The sequence below is a fragment of the Rhinopithecus bieti genome, unplaced genomic scaffold (genome assembly GCF_001698545.2).
Source record: "Rhinopithecus bieti isolate Rb0 unplaced genomic scaffold, ASM169854v2 scaffold_1853, whole genome shotgun sequence".
Lineage (NCBI taxonomy): Eukaryota > Metazoa > Chordata > Mammalia > Primates > Cercopithecidae > Rhinopithecus > Rhinopithecus bieti.
Window position 1 is genome coordinate 2,795,983 of NW_016804151.1, and position 16,003 is coordinate 2,811,985.

At 39.3% G+C, this 16,003-nt stretch overlaps 1 protein-coding gene across 5 annotated transcripts in view; it reads left to right on the forward strand.

Moving 5' to 3' along the window:
• The first annotated feature begins 212 nt into the window (after positions 1-212).
• KLHL20 (kelch like family member 20) overlaps positions 213-16,003 on the forward strand; it is a 74,423-nt gene continuing 58,632 nt past the window's right edge. Inside the window, exons 1-5 of one of the 5 annotated variants that reach the window (XM_017866927.1) lie at positions 261-373; positions 826-957; positions 1,306-1,369; positions 4,338-4,387; positions 12,623-13,196. In XM_017866927.1, the coding sequence (XP_017722416.1) occupies positions 1,340-1,369; positions 4,338-4,387; positions 12,623-13,196 (654 nt within the window). In that variant the 5' untranslated portion in view covers positions 261-373; positions 826-957; positions 1,306-1,339. Of the gene's footprint in view, positions 374-825; positions 958-1,305; positions 1,370-4,337; positions 4,388-5,135; positions 5,179-12,622; positions 13,197-16,003 lie in introns of those variants that run through there. The other 4 variants (XM_017866929.1, XM_017866926.1, XM_017866928.1 and 1 more) reach the window with 4 other exon arrangements.

The window sequence follows — 16,003 nt, forward strand, 5'->3', positions numbered from 1 at the left end:
CAAAGAAGAAAAGAGGAGGCTTCAGTATTCAAACACTGCCAGTTCCGTAGTGAACTCTAAAAATGGTTACTCTTGGGATACAAAGAACCCTCACGAAGATAAACAGCCTTCGAGGTTACCCGAATGCCCCAGCAAAGGGCACGACTACTTCCGGAGCCGCACCGGAACCCCTTGGCTGAGTATGTGGCTTCCTGCGGGAACGGTTTAAGAATAGGACTACTTCCTCCTTCTGGACATGGGCGGGTGAAGGGAAAGGAAATAGCTCTAAGAGCGGCATCCTGCCTGAGCTACCAGCGGTGGAGGAGGAGGCAGAGAGGAGTGGAGGGCGGAGTAGACGGAGGAGGCTGCGGCAGAGAAGAAAGTGTCAGAGCCGGTAAGTGAGCCAGCCGCCTTAGAGCAGGGGACAGCGGACAGCGCCCCAGGGCTCGCTTCGCAAATATGTGGTCCCAAGTTGCTGAGCTGCCCCATGGGGTCAGGGGTGTGCTTCGTCGGTCGCCTGTCGGCGCCGAGAAGAGACTGTTGGGGCGCTGGGGCCGGGCCTTGCGGAGCGCCAGAGTGCGCTCTTGCTGGCTGACAGCCTATCTCAGAAGCCAGAGGAGGCCCTGGGCTGTGTCCTGCTTGGTAGTGCTGGGGTTCCGCACCCTGGACAGCTTCCCCAGACAGTGTTCGGAATTCAGGGAAGGAAGAAAGTACTGTGCGCCCCCATTTAACCCTCGGGACCTGGAGAAATCCTGCTACGTGGGTAGTGAACATTGTTTCGGGAACTGAAGGAAATGCATGTAAAGAGTGTTAGTCTGGAGCCATACTTTCCCTGCCCTGTTCAAGCTCCCTGGGCTGTCGGAAGCGGAGTTGTTTGTAAAGGCAAATGCCGACGCCTCCTCCTCCTGTCACTTCGGGACAAGTTAACAACCTTCAGATTCGTTGTTAAAGCAGCGTGTTCCCTATGTGATCTATCAGGTTAGTACTGCTGTCGGTATCTGGTGATTGCTCTGTAAATATACTTGTTGGCGAGATCACAGTTAAATATCTCCAAGCACTTTTTGAAGAGGAACAAGACTGACCTAACAGTCAGGACTATTTAGCATACTTTACCTCCCCTTTACTTTATTCGTTTTAGCATGCAGAGTAAAGATAGTAATCTTAAATGTGCTAGATTAAGTTATTGTGCATCTGCAAAAGGCCTGTGATATAATAGGATATGAAACTCTTGATAACTGACGAAATGAGTGAAATGATTAGATAAATATTGTTAGTGTAAAGATCAGAAATAGCTTTTATTAAGTTCCTGCTTTTCTGTTGTCTTAGGTTCGGCTTTAGAGTGTGGTGAAGGGTACTTTTCATGGTGCATGGAAGGAAAGCCAATGCGCAGGTAGGCATTTAGGAAGAAAACCTTTGGTTTCACTGATTAAAATTCAGCATGTAATAATTTAAATTTTTAAAAAAGAGTTCCAATCTTACTAAATTCTGCTTGGAACTAACGAGTCTTGTTCTACAATAAATCAAAAGTAATATTAAGAATTAATCGCTTTTTAATAGAATAAAATACAGAAGTTAAATTTTGAAAAGTGCCGTGGATTGTATGTAAACACTTAATTTTCCTTTTTTCATGTTTTTTTTTTAAGGTAAATAAACATTAAGTTCATTATGATACTATATGGATTTATTATCTTCAATTCCCTATAAAATGTAGAGGATTCTGTTCCCATGTAAGAATCATAATTATTTATAATACACTGTACTGCATGCCTAATTATGGTTTTGGTTATTTCCTTTATGTTCAATAATACATTTGTTCTGTTAATTAAAATAGCTGCATTGCAGGGAAGATTGTATAAGGACTAAAATAGGTATTAGACATAATAACTTAGTCCATAGAAAAATAGAACAATGTGTGGGAAAATATAGACAATTAAATAGGCCCTCCCAACCCTAGAATTTAATAATGCTTTTTCTCACTCTGTTCTAACAAATGAGACTAGAATCTTTATTGATACAAAATCAGCCCAGTTCTATTTCTTTGGTTTTTACATTTGTTTTCTATTTATTGAACTCTATTTAATCATTTGTTATTTAACATCAAAGGTAAACAACTTTTGCAGTTCTTTTAAGAGAAGAAACATTTTATAATGGGAATATGACTTATAACTCAGAACTTGGAGCAAGAACAAGAATGTATATCTTTTTCCAAATCTGTTATTGATTTATCAATTGACCTTGAGCTGTTCACCTTCTCTGTACCCCAGCTTACTTCTTTAATGTATCTAATCAGGATATTGGGGATTAATGGATATTTGCAAATGCTTTAAATGTGGGAATGTTTTTGGTTTATCAGTAGTCTATATAAAATACTTAATCACTCATGCCTACTCCTTTTTTTCCAGATGAAAAGATGTTATCAAGGTGAAAAATATCATTATCTTATTTATATTTTATTCTGTGGCAGGAATAATATTTTACCACAATGTACATGAAAAAATTAACAACATATATTAAATGCTTCATCACTTCATTCTAACTTTATTGCAAAACCCACTGATTGTGTCTCATCTCCAGCTACCATAAAATGTCATGTCTTATGTAATTGCTAAAATAAGAGCTTATTATTTTTTAAAAGAATAGCAGAGTGTGGGAATGTTTTTGGTTTATCAGTAGTCTATATAAAATATTTGCTTAATCACTCATACCTGCTCCTTTTTTCTTGCTTTATTACATAATACTGTCAGCTATTCAAAATCATGTTGGATAATTCTAGTGTCGTTAATTGTTAAGTTACAGCTCCTTCTTCATCACTGTCACTTGGCCAGAGCCTAGCCTACTCACATTGGTCTCTGGTCTTACTTCCACCTGCTTCCTACATTCAATCACGGTCACACTTCCCTATCCTTTTCTTGTTGGGCTGTCATTTTTGCTGATTTAACCCAGAAGGCAGTCTCTGTAATGCTGGGTTTATACTCAGCTGCTATTAAAGAAACTTTGAGAAGTAACTTTTTATATTGAGACTGTTTGAATACATGTTCATTCTGCCTACTAGATTGAGAGCTCTTTTAGTCTCATGTCTTCCTATATTTGCATCACTAGCACCTAATGATTACTGAATAATTGTTTAAATAGGACTGAACAGTTTCTGCAGACTTTGCCCCTCCAAAAAACAAAAAAACTCTATGAACAAGAAAAGACTGAAAATTATTGTTAAAGGTATTCTAATTTTTGATTATAAAGTTTTATGAAATCAATTGGCATTTTATTATTAAAGTTTCATTGCATCATTTATTTATGTACCATCATTTGCATACACAGTGCAAAATTTAAAAGATACAATAGGATATTCAGTGAAAAGTTAACTCTCCCATTGCTGACCCCAGTTCCCAGTTCTTCTCTCCAGAGGCAACCACTGTAAGCAGTTTCTTATGCATTCTTTTAGAGGCATTATAGTTCACACACAAATATATGTAAGATGTCTTATCTTTTCTTTTTTTTAATTTTTATTTTGTAGAGACAGGCTTTTGCCATGTTGCCCAGACTGGTCTCAACTTCCTGGGCTCAAGGAATCTGCCTGCCTACTCCTCCCAAAGTGTTGGGATTACAGGCGTGAGCCACCACACCTGCCCAACATTAGTAGCTTTTAAAAAGAGAAGATGGCTGGGCACAGTGGCTCACGCCTATAGTCCCAGCACTTTAGGAGGCTGAGGCAGGCAGATCCCTTGAGCCCAAGAGTTCAAGACCAGCCTGGGCAACATGACAAAACCCCATCTCTACAAAAAGGAAACAAAAAAAATTTAGCCAAGTGTTGTGGCAGATGCCTGAAGTTCTAGCTACTCAGGAGGCTGAGAGGATCACTTGAGTCTGGGAGGCAGAGGCTGCAGTAAGCCATGATCACACCATTGAACCCCAACCTGGGCAACAGAGCAAGACACTGTCTCAAAAAAAAAAAAAAAAAAAAAAAGACACAAATGTTGCAGGGCATAGTGGTTCATACTTGTAATCCCAGCTACATAGGAGGCTGAAGCGGGAGGATTACTTGAGCCCAGGACTTCGAGGCTGTGGTGATCACGCCACTGCACTCCTGCCCGGGTAACAGAGAGAGACCCCATCTCTTAAATAAATAAATAAATAAAAATAAGAAAATAAAATGCATTTGAAAAGACACTAATGTCAGCATATCATGCACGTTCTTCTGTATCTTTATTCACTTGAAAAATTGTTTTGTAAATTGTAACAAATGCATATAGACTTACCTTCTTCCTTTTAATAGTTATGTAGTATTCCGTTGTCTATAGGCACCTTTGTTAACCAGTCCCATTTGAGAGAGATTTATTTCAACTGTTTTGCTCTTACAGCCAGTTCTGTCTGCAATGAATATCCTTGTAGGTGGTTTCTGCCCAAATGTGTAAGTATAGAATAAGTTCTGGCTGGGCACGGTGGCTCATGCCTGTAATCGAAGCACTTTGGGAGGCCGAGGTGGGCGAATCACAAAGTCAAGAGATCAAGACCATCCTGGCCAACGTGGTGAAACCCCTTCTCTACTAAAAATACAAAAATTAGCTGGGTGTGGTGGCGTGTGCCTGTAGTCCCAGCTACAGTCCCAGTTGGGAGGCTGAGGCAGGAGAATCACTTGAACCCGGCAGGCGGAAGTTGCAGTGAGCCAAAATCACACCACTGCACTCCAGCCTGACGAAAGCATAAGACTCCGTCTCAAAAAAAAGAATAAGTTCTTAGGTTTAGAATTGTCTAAAGGGTATGTACATTTTTTAATTTTGGTGGACATTGACAAATTTTTGCCCTTAGAGTTACACCAATCCATAGTCTTTACCAACAATGTGTTTGTTTCCCAAGATATTATTTTTTAATCATTCATTTATTTAGAGATACCAAATATTTTGTAATGTAATTCTTCCAAGTTTCCTTGAATATATTAGTAGAAAACTGAGCCTGATTGTAGAAATTGGTTTATTCATATGTCAAACCTTTATATAATATCACTCTATTCCTGTATATTGTGTGATACAGATCAAGTGATGAAAACAGATATCATGATACAATATTGGCCTGGTGCAGTGACTCATACCTGTAATCCCAGCACTTTGGGAGATGGAGGAGGCAGGAAGATCACTTGAGCCTAGGTGTTCGAGGCTGCAGTGAGCTGTGATTGCACCACTGCACTCCAGCCCAGATGACAGGGTGAGACTTCATCTCTAAAATGTAATTAGTTAATTAACTAACAAACATTAACAGAATTTTAATAGAGATGTAAACTTAGAGGAGGGAACTGCTCTGTGGAGATGAGGAAGCGTCACAGAGATGGCAACATTTGAGCTGGATCTTCTAGGAAGAATAAGAATTTACTTCTAAAGAAGGGAGTTAATTAAGCACACCATAAAAGGAAGGAACAGCTTGTGCAAAAAAAAAAAAAAAGGAAAGAAAAGAGAGAGCACCAAGACCCAGAATTGTCTGACATGCATGGAACAGTGAGTATATGTGGAGTATAGGCTATTTTGGGGAAGAAGGGGAAGTAGAAAATATGGAAATTGAGGCTACAACCATGGGAAAGAATTCAAACTTTATCCTTTAGGTATTTAAGAGCCAATGGACATTATTATATAGATCATTTGTTCTTTGAGCTGATTTCTAGGCACATGGGGGATGGATTGGAAAGAGGGAAGAAATTATGGCAAGGTAATGAATTTAAAGTAGTTGTGGTAGTTTAGATAAAAGAAGATGAGAACCTGAAGTAGATCTATGGCAGTTAGGGTTGAGAGAAGAGGGTGGAATTGAGAGCTTGTATAATAGTAAAATCAAAAGGATTTGGTGAACATGGAGTGAGAAAAAGGTAGTGTTATAAATGACTCCAAACTTAGGAAACTAGGTGCTGCCATGATAAGATTAAAAAGAAAATACAGGAAGAGGAACAGGTTTCAGTAAGCCAAGAATAGATTCTGTTTCATATACGTTTAATATTATTGTGTTTGGGAAACAGCCAGGTGGAGATATCCAGCATTTGATTGGAATATGAGTCTGGGGCAGAAGAGAGATTTGGGCTAGAAATTTTTTTAAAATGTGAGTCATCAGTACTAAGAAGGTTCTTCAAGCTGTAGGCATAAGTGATGGTAGAACAGAAAAGGAGAATGCTGAGGACAGAACTGTAGTGAGTACCGGGATGTTTACGGTGGGGCCTAGCAGGAAGACCCCATAAAGTCTCTAAAATGAGTAAGAAGCTTTACATGCTTCGAGTCTTATTTTATTTAACAGTATCTAGAGTTTTTATTGATAGTTTTTTACTCACATTGAAGGATAGCTGAGCTACTCCTTGAGTTTAATTTCAGAAGACAAAATTTCCAATCTCATATCTTTGAAATTTTCAATTTGTTCTAGTCAGTCTAAAGTGTATGCTTAAAAATAGTGGTAAAACATATACTTGCTTGATTTGACTATTCCCGAGTGTGGCATGCACTGTAGGTTAGCTTGCACATCTCTTCCTTTCTTCCACCTGCTATAGACACTAGAAAATTAAATACTCTCCTTGATTTCTTAGTTGTCTCTGCATATGGGAAGGGCTGTGTGACACCGTGCTACCAATGAGATGTCAGCAGTAGTTGTTGAGGGGTATTCTAGGAAGGCTTTTGCTATCCTGATATAAAGGGAAACTAGCATGCTTGCATGAGGATTTACCCTTCCTGCTCCATCTTGGTCTCGATCACTGGACCAAGGCACCCAAGGCTTATGCTCATTTTATCAAATAAGCAGTGCTGAGATGCCTTGGGACTAAAACATTCACAACCAATTTTCAAATAAAGAGGTTAATAGCTTGGCTTTCTGGTGTGGAATCAGGTATAGAATATAGTGCCTATTGGGACCCCTTCTAGTAAGCAGTACTGGCACTTTGAGATATTATTTCTGTTTTGAGGGTTTATATACCCAAATCTCTAGCTCTCTCTATTCAAGTTTATTTAGGACTATAAATGAGGGTCAGTGCAACTGAATCTTTTTTAAGGTTAAGTTGTTAATTTTCAAAGTAAAACAAAATTTTTGAAGTAGGAAAGGTGAAATGTTCATTTAGATAGTGTATTAGTCCATTTTGCATTGCAATAAAGAAGTACCTGAGACTGGGTAATTTATTTAAAAAAAAAAAAAGAGGTTTATCTTGGCTTATGGTTCTGCAAGCTATACAAGAAGCACCTGTCACACATGTCACCACACCTGGCTAATTTTTAAATTTTTTTGTAGAGCTGGAATCTCATTTTATTGCCCAGGCTGGTCTCAAATTCCTAAGCTCAAACGATCCTCCTGCCTCAACCTCCCAAAGTGCTTGGATTACAGCTGTGAGCCACCATGCCCAGCTAGTTTTTACATTGTTAAATGGTTGAGAAAAAAAGACAAAAGATGAATAATATTTCCTGAAGTGAAAATTATATGGATGGACACCAATGGCTGGGGGCATGGTGGCCTACACCTGTGATCCCAGCACTTTGGGAGGCTGAGGCAGGAGGATCACTTGAGGCCAGGAGTTCTAGACCAGCCTGGGAAACAGAGAGAGACACTTTGTCTCTACAAGAAAATTAAAATTTAGCCAGGCGTGGTATTATGCACCTGAGGGCCTAACTACTCAGGAGGCTGAGTTGAGAGGATCGCTTCAGCCAGGAGCTTGAGGCTGCAGTGAGCTATGATCACACCACTGCACTTCATCATCAGTGACAGAGCAACACCTTATTTCTAAAAAAACCGAAAAGAAAAAAAGATTCTACTATACTAATGCAGTAATAAGAGCTTTTTTTTCTTTTTTTTTCTTTTTTTGACACGGAGTTTTGCTTTTGTTGCCCAGGCTGGAGTAGTGCAGTGGCGCAATCTGGGTTCACTGCAACCTCTGCCTCCAGGGTTCACACGATTCTCTTGCCTCAGCCTCCCAAGTAGCTGGGATTACAAGCATGCACCACCATGTCCAGCTAATTTTTGTATTTTTAGTAGAGATGGGGCCTCACCAGGTTGGCCAGGCTGGTCTTGAACTTCTGACCTCAGATGATCCAGACACCACTGCCTCCCAAAGTGCTGGGATTACAGGTGTGAGCCACCGCGCCTGGCACTATGGTATATTTAAAGGAAAAACGGAGACATTAGGTTAGTTTACCCACATTGTACTTAGGTGAAATAAAAAATTGTTCATATCTCAGTTCAACAGTAGCATCTTTATGTACATAACTAAGGTTGTGACAATAACACTTTACTTTCAGCATTCAGTGTCAGTATTCCAGGAATTTTTGAGTTGGTCTTTTGTCTTTGTTACTTTTTTAAAAAAGAAGCTTGATTTTACCACTGTTAATCATGTGATTTATTCTTTCAGCAGCTACTATGTACAAGGCACCATTTTAGCTTTGTGGTTAAAAGCATTCTTGATTGTTTATGTGGATGATAAAAATTATTCTTTAACGGCTCAGCTTTATGTTTTAGTCTTTAAAATTGCCAAGCACAAACAGTGATGTTTTTACCAGATGTATAAGTATTTTGGAAAATTGGTTCTTGTTGGAGAAAAGAAGAACCATGTTTTTTGTTTTCGTGTTACATCTTTGCAATGCACATACAATTTCTTCTTCCTAGAACGTCCTTATAGATTTTTCTGTCCTTCTCAGGAGACTCCTTTTATACCTTTGTGTTTTATTATACTGTAGTTCCTGTCAGTGCTACAGCTTTGGAAGTAGAAGACTGATAGGGATGCTGTCCTTTGCAGGCTAGATATTAGACTCTCTCAGTAGTGGTAGATGACTCGTATCTGAGAGAGACTCACATGAGGCTGACCTAGAACTCAGTGATCACAATGCTTGAGTCATCCCCCTTTTAAGTAGCATGGTACTTTTGGAAGAATTTTCCATCAGAGGACTGCTTAATAAGAATCAGAAACAGAAATGTACCGATCTGGAGCATGGATGTGAGACACTTCCCTTAAGCTCTGGGAAAACCCAGTGTAATATTCTATTTTACAACAAAACACACACCCTTGTGGTAACCTGATAGATGACACGTGTCAGATCCAGAATCTTTCTGAATGATGTTAAACAAATACTTCATAGATTTTGCCTTTCTGAATGACTTTTAAGCTTTATTTAGGTATAATTGATATACAAAAAATTGTACATATTTTATGTATGCATTTTGATGAGTTTGGACATACGTGTACACCCATGATATCACCACAATCGAGGTCCTAAACATATGTATCACCTCCAAAAATTCTTTTTTTATATATATATAAACATACACATACATTATATATATGTTTTTGGGTATTTTTTTTTTTCTAGAGATGGGGCCTCACTATGTTGCCCAGGCATGTCTCAAACTCCTGGGTTTAAGGGATCCCCCCACCTCAACCTCCCAAAGTGCTGGGATTACAGGCATGAGCCACTAGGCTCAGCCTAGCTCCAAAAATTCTTACGTTTGAACCACATCTTTTGTCCTGGTTGCCCTCTTACTGGTTATTCATGTATCTCTTCCTCTAGAGATTGCTTCTTTATATTACTTTGAATTTCCCACAGTCTATAGCAAAATGCTTTGTACATTAAAAGCAATTAGTGAGTATTTGTTAAAAGAGTAGTTATTTTAATTAAGAGTCACAGATTGTCTTTTCTCTGCATGTTTATATAATGTGATGATATAAAAATCCAAATATCTTATTTCTAATTATTTGTCAGTAATTTGTGACTTTTACCTAGTAATTTCACACCTGAATTTCCGCATATGAAATATAAATAGAAGATACAAATTTTCAAGCCAGGCATGGTGGCTCACATCTGTAGTCCCAGCTACTTGGGGGGCTGAGGTGGGAGGATCACTTGAGCCTGGGAGGTCGAGGTGGCAGTGAGCCATGATCAAACCACTGTATTCCAGCCTGGGTGATAAAGCAAGACCCTGTTGCAAAGAAAAGATACAAATTTGTATCTTATGTATTATCTGGAATGACTTTAAAGATAATAAAAGTATTTTAAGTATTTTATCAATACTTAAAGGTAATTCTGAAAATTTCTTAGACCATCCAGTTAATTTTAGTTAGAAAAGGGATGACATAAGTTCACTTTGTTAGGCTTATTCTCTTAAATATGAAATGCATTTTATAGGCCTCTTTTACCAAATTATTTGACTCTTCTTGATATTTCACTGATGAAGTTTTTTGTGATGACCGAATCTTAAAAAAAAAAAAAGTCTGTATTTGGTGTAGTTTCTTGGGCTTTTAAAAATAGTTGTACAGAAATTTGGATAATCCATAAGTAAAAACAAAACAAAACCTTAATTTGAATTGCTAAATCATCCTAGAAACTCTTCCCTCTCCTCACCTCCCAGTACTCACATGAATTACAGTAATTAAATATTCACAGTACCTCAGGAGATGCGTGGTTTACCCTAAAGCATCCAGAGACTGAAAGCTTCATGATTTTGAGTAAGTCACGTAACCAAATTAGTTTCTTCATCTGTAAAAGGAGGGCATTATGCTAGATGATCCGATGATCCATTCCATTCCATATCTAGATCTCCACATAAGCAAGAAGGGGCAGTTTTCATATTTGAAGACTTGTGAAGAACACCAACTTGTAAGATTTATAGACACATACATATATACTCTGATCCTGTAAGGCAGTGTTCATCAAATTTGAGCAATTTACAGATACTCCACACCTTTTTGTCCAGAACCCATTTTAAAGGAAAATAATTATTGCAGCTTCTAAAAAATATGTCCTTTAACACAAGTTTAGGCAACATGTACCTAAATGTACAGGAAATGCCCAACTTATAGACTTCTACAGTTTATGTATACTAGCTCGAGCCCTCATGTTTCTCTAAAGCTTTTGTTTAAAAACCAAAAACGGCCAGGCGCAGTGGCTCATGCCTGTAATCCCAGCACTTTGGGAGGCTGAGGCAGGTGGATCACGAAGTCAGGAAATCAAGACCATCCTGGCTAACATGGTGAAACCCCGTATCTACTAAAAATACAAAAAATTAGCCAGGCATGGTGGCACGTACCTGTAGTCCCAGCTACTTGGGAGGCTGAGGCGGGAGAATCGCTTGAACCTGGGAGGCGGAAGTTGCAATGAGCCGAGATTGTGCCACTGCACTCCAGCCTTCGCGACAGAGCCAAACTCTGTCTCCAAAAAAAAAAAAAACCAACCCAGCATGGTGGCATGTGCCTTTAATCCCAGCTACTCAGGAGGATTGCTTGAGCCTGGGAATTCAAGACCAGCATGGGCAACATAGTGAGACCCTCATCTCAAAATTTAAAAAACAATTAATAAATATAAAAACCCAGCAACAATAAATTGTAGAATAATCTGAAAAAGAGAGAGATTCTTTTCCTTCTCCCTTCTTGTACCTATTGTTCCTTGCGTCTTGGGACTTCAAAACTCAGGGCAGTGGCATTTAAACTTTTTTGATACAACCTGCAGTTTACAAAGGGAACCAGTGATGCATATCTATACGAATTTGTGTGTGTACATACATGCAATTGAACATACTTAATGAAATGTATGCTGTTACTTTCTATTTCATTTTTTAATGCTTCTTATGATGCACTGAATTTTACAACTAAACCTAGTCCCCATTTACAGCACTCTTACCATAGAAAAATACAAACCTCCAAATAAATAAACTTTTAGAATCAACTTTTAAATACTACTTATTTATAAATTGAAGAATGTCTGTTTATGAACTTATTCATTTATTTTATAATCATACCAAAACCTCAGTGATTCAGACCAATTTGACAGCAGTTTGACATATGTAGTACTTTTAATTGAGGCTTATCATATTTAATATCTCTAGATAGGAAATTAGACCCAAATTAGTCTAACAAAATCGACCTGGAGGCTCTTTGGAGTCCTGCTAAATCATCATTTAGCTTGCCATCTTCTTTACTATTTTAATCTCAGTAAACTTTGAGGAAAAGATTCTATGTAAAGATAAATTTCAATCCAGACTTTTTTTTCTTGAGACAGGGTCTCTCTCTGTCACCCAGACTGGAGTGCGGTGATGCAATCTCGGCTTACTGCAGCCTCTGCCTCCAGGGTTCAAGTGATTCTTGTGCTTCAGCCACCCAGGCAGCTGGGATTACAGGCATGTGCCACCACACATGGCTAATTTTTCTGTAATTTTAGTAGAGACAGGGTTTTGCCACATTCACCAGGCTGGTTTCGAACTCCTGGCCTCAAGTGATCAGCTTACCTTGGTCTCCCAGGGATTACAGACATGAGCCACCACACCCGGCCGTCAATCCAAACTTTTTAGATTGTCTTTAATTCAAAATTTAACTATTAATTGAAGCATGTTAACTTGGGCTTAATTTTTTAAATGGATAAGCATAACCACCTTATCTAAAAGTTTTATTACCATAGTAGTTGGAATTTAAATGGTTTATGTAGACCAGGCATGTTGGCTTATGGGAGATGGAGGCAACAGGATCACTTGAGCCCAGGAGTTTGAGACCAATCAGGGCAACACAGTGAGACATCATCTCTACAAAAAAAAATTAAAAAAAAAAAATCACCAAGCTAATTACATTTTCTTATTGCTTGGATTACAAACATTTAAGGGGAGAAAAGAGTTTATAATAATACTGCCATCTTCTCTCTCTCCCCCATCATTCCTATAGGTGTACCAACATTCGACCAGGAGAGACTGGAATGGATGTAACAAGCCGCTGCACCCTTGGAGACCCCAACAAACTGCCAGAAGGGGTTCCCCAACCTGCCCGCATGCCCTATATCTCAGACAAGCACCCTCGACAAACCTTGGAAGTGATTAACCTTCTGAGAAAGCACCGGGAGCTATGTGATGTAGTGCTAGTTGTGGGCGCCAAGAAGATATATGCTCATCGAGTCATTTTGTCAGCCTGTAGTCCCTACTTCCGAGCTATGTTTACAGGAGAATTGGCAGAGAGCCGTCAGACAGAAGTAGTGATCCGAGACATCGACGAGAGGGCTATGGAATTACTGATTGACTTTGCATATACCTCCCAGATAACAGTAGAAGAGGGCAATGTTCAGACTCTTCTGCCAGCTGCTTGCCTCCTCCAGCTAGCAGAAATACAGGAAGCCTGCTGTGAATTCTTAAAGAGACAATTAGATCCTTCTAACTGCCTGGGCATTCGGGCTTTTGCTGACACACATTCGTGTCGTGAGTTGCTAAGGATAGCAGACAAGTTCACCCAACATAACTTTCAAGAGGTGAGTTGCACTTGGTGTTCCAATGCACTTATGACCTATTTGTCAGAGAGCAATATAGGTTCACATTCTGTTAAATTGCCTGGGTATTTCCTGCTGATTCTAACTCATAACAGCAAAGAAATGTTATTATAAATCCTAAACCTGGCTTTTATTTTAGAGGCCAATTTTGTGTTCTGCCAGCAAAAGTTAAGATTTAGGGATTGATCCTCCATAACTGTATTCATAAAAGTATAAGGAAAAAAAAGAAAACTAAAAAAAAAAGGTTAATTTATAAGCCAAAATAGAGTTTAATTCCTATGCCTGATAGGATACCTGGTATCATCATTTATATAAGATATTTCCTTCCTGATTATGTGGATTATTCAGAATAAATTATAGATTATAGTTTATTTGGTAAACTAATAATCTGAAAAGATGAGTTTAGATGTCATCAAAAGACTTTTCATTAAACCTGCTATCTTTCCCTTATTTATTTAACAAATATTTGTAAGGCTACTATGTTTTAGCCACTGTGCTTGGGAACATAGGGTACAATAGTGAACTAGAAATCTAGAGTCTCTGTATTCGTGGAGTTTATAATCTAGCAGGGAAGATAATCATTAAACGCTTAATTATACAAATAATTAACTACAGTTAATGGGTGTTACAAAGCAGCAGTCCTGGATGATTTAAGAGTGTATTACAGAGAAATTTAACTTTGGTTCTGGAGCAACTTGTGCAAAATCCTGAGACATTAAAAAGCATCACTAGTTTGAAGACCTAAAAAAAAAACCAGTGAGACCCAGAGACCAAGGTGGTTAGAGGATGTTACATAGTGATTACACAGAAAGAAGAGGGCTAAATAACACTGAGGTTGATAGACTACATTAAGAATTTGAGATTGGCCTGGCACAATAGCACATGCCTGTAATCCCAGCACTTTGGGAGGCTGAGGCGGGCAGATTGCATGAGCTCAGGAGTTCAAGACTAGCCTGGGCAACATGGCGAAACCCTATCTCTACAAAAAATACAAAAATTAGTCGGGCATGGTGGCGTGCGCCCCTAGTCCCAGCTACTTAGGAGGCTGGGGTGGGAGGATGGCTTAAGCCCAGGAGGTAGAGGTTGCAGTGAGCCAAGATCGTGCCACTGCACTCCAGCCTGGGTGAGAGAGCCAGACTCTATCTCAAAAAAAAAAAAAAAAAAGAATTTGAGATTGATCCTAAGAGTGCTAGAAAACCATTAAAGGGTTTTAAGCAAAGGAAAAACATTGTCTGTTTTATAACTTTTTTAAAAAATCATATTTTATTTATTTTGCAGCTCAGGACCATACTTTTTTTTCCCCCAATTGTTTTTTGGAGAACAGGTGGTGTTTGATTATATGAATAAGTTCTTCATTAGTGATTTCTGAGATTTTGGTGCACCCCCCACCCGAGCAGTGTACACTGTACCCAGTGTGTAGTCTTTTATCCCTCACACACCTCCCACACTTCCCCCTGAATCCCCAAAGTCCATTGTGTCATTCTTATGACTTTGCATCCTCATAGCTTAGCTCCCACTTATAAGGGAGAACATAGGATTTTTAGTTTTCCATTCCTGAGTTTCATCACTTAGAATAATGGTCTCCAGCCAGCTCCATCCAGATTGCTGCAAATGCCATTATATCTTTGTTTTTTCTTTTCTTTTCTTTTCTTTTTTTTTTTTTGAGACAGAGTCTCACTGTTGCCCAGGATGGAGTGCAGCAGGGCTCAGTCTCAGCTCCCTGCAACTTCTGCTTCCTGGGTTCAAGTGATTCTCCTGCCTCAGCCTCCCAAGTAGCTGGGACTATACGTACACGCCACCATGTCCAGCTAATTTTTGTATTTTTATTAGAGATGGAGTTTCACCATGTTGGCCAAGCTGGTCTCAAATTCCTGGCCTCAAATGATCTGCTTGCCTCAGCTTCCCAAAGTACTGGGATTACAGGTGTGAGTCACTGTTCCTGACCAATATATCGTTCCTTTTTATGGCTGAGTAGTATTCTGTGGTATATGTACATACCACATTTTCTTTATCTACTCATTGATTGATGGGCATTTGGGCTGGTTCCATATTTTTGCAGTTGCGAATTGTGCTGCTATAAACATGCATATACAAGTGTCTTTTTCATATAATGACTTCTTTTCCTCTGGGCAGGTAACCAGTAGTGGGATTGCTGGATGAAATGGTAGATACACTTTTAGTTCTTTAAGGAATCTCCATACTGTTTTCCATAGTGGTTGTACTAGTTCACATTCCAACCAACAATGTAAAAGTGTTCCCTTTTCATCACATCCATGCCAACATCTTTTTTTTTTTTTTTTTTTTTAATTTTGAGACAGAGTCTCACTGTGTTGCCCAGGCTGGAGTGCAGTGGCATGATCTCGGCTTACTGCAACCTCCGCCTCCCAGGTTCAAGCGATTCTCCCATTTCAGCCTCCTGAGTAGCTGGGATTACAGGCATTTGCCACCACACCAAGCTAATTTTCGTATTTTTAGTAGAGATGGGGTTTCAAAATGTTGGCCAGGCTGGTCTCAAACTCCTGACCTCAGGTGATCCGCCCACCTTGGCCTCCCAAAGTGCTGGGATTACAGGCGTGAGCCACCGCACCTGGCCTATTTTTTATTTTTTATTTTATTTTATTTTTTTTTTTGAGATGGAGTCTTGCTCTGTCACCCAGGCTGGAGTGCAGTGGTGCGATCTCAGCTCACTGCAAGCTCCGCCTCCTGGGTTTACGCCATTCTCCTGTCTCAGCCTCCCGAGTAGCTGGGACTACAGGCGCCCGCCACCTCGCCTGGCTAATTTTTTGTAT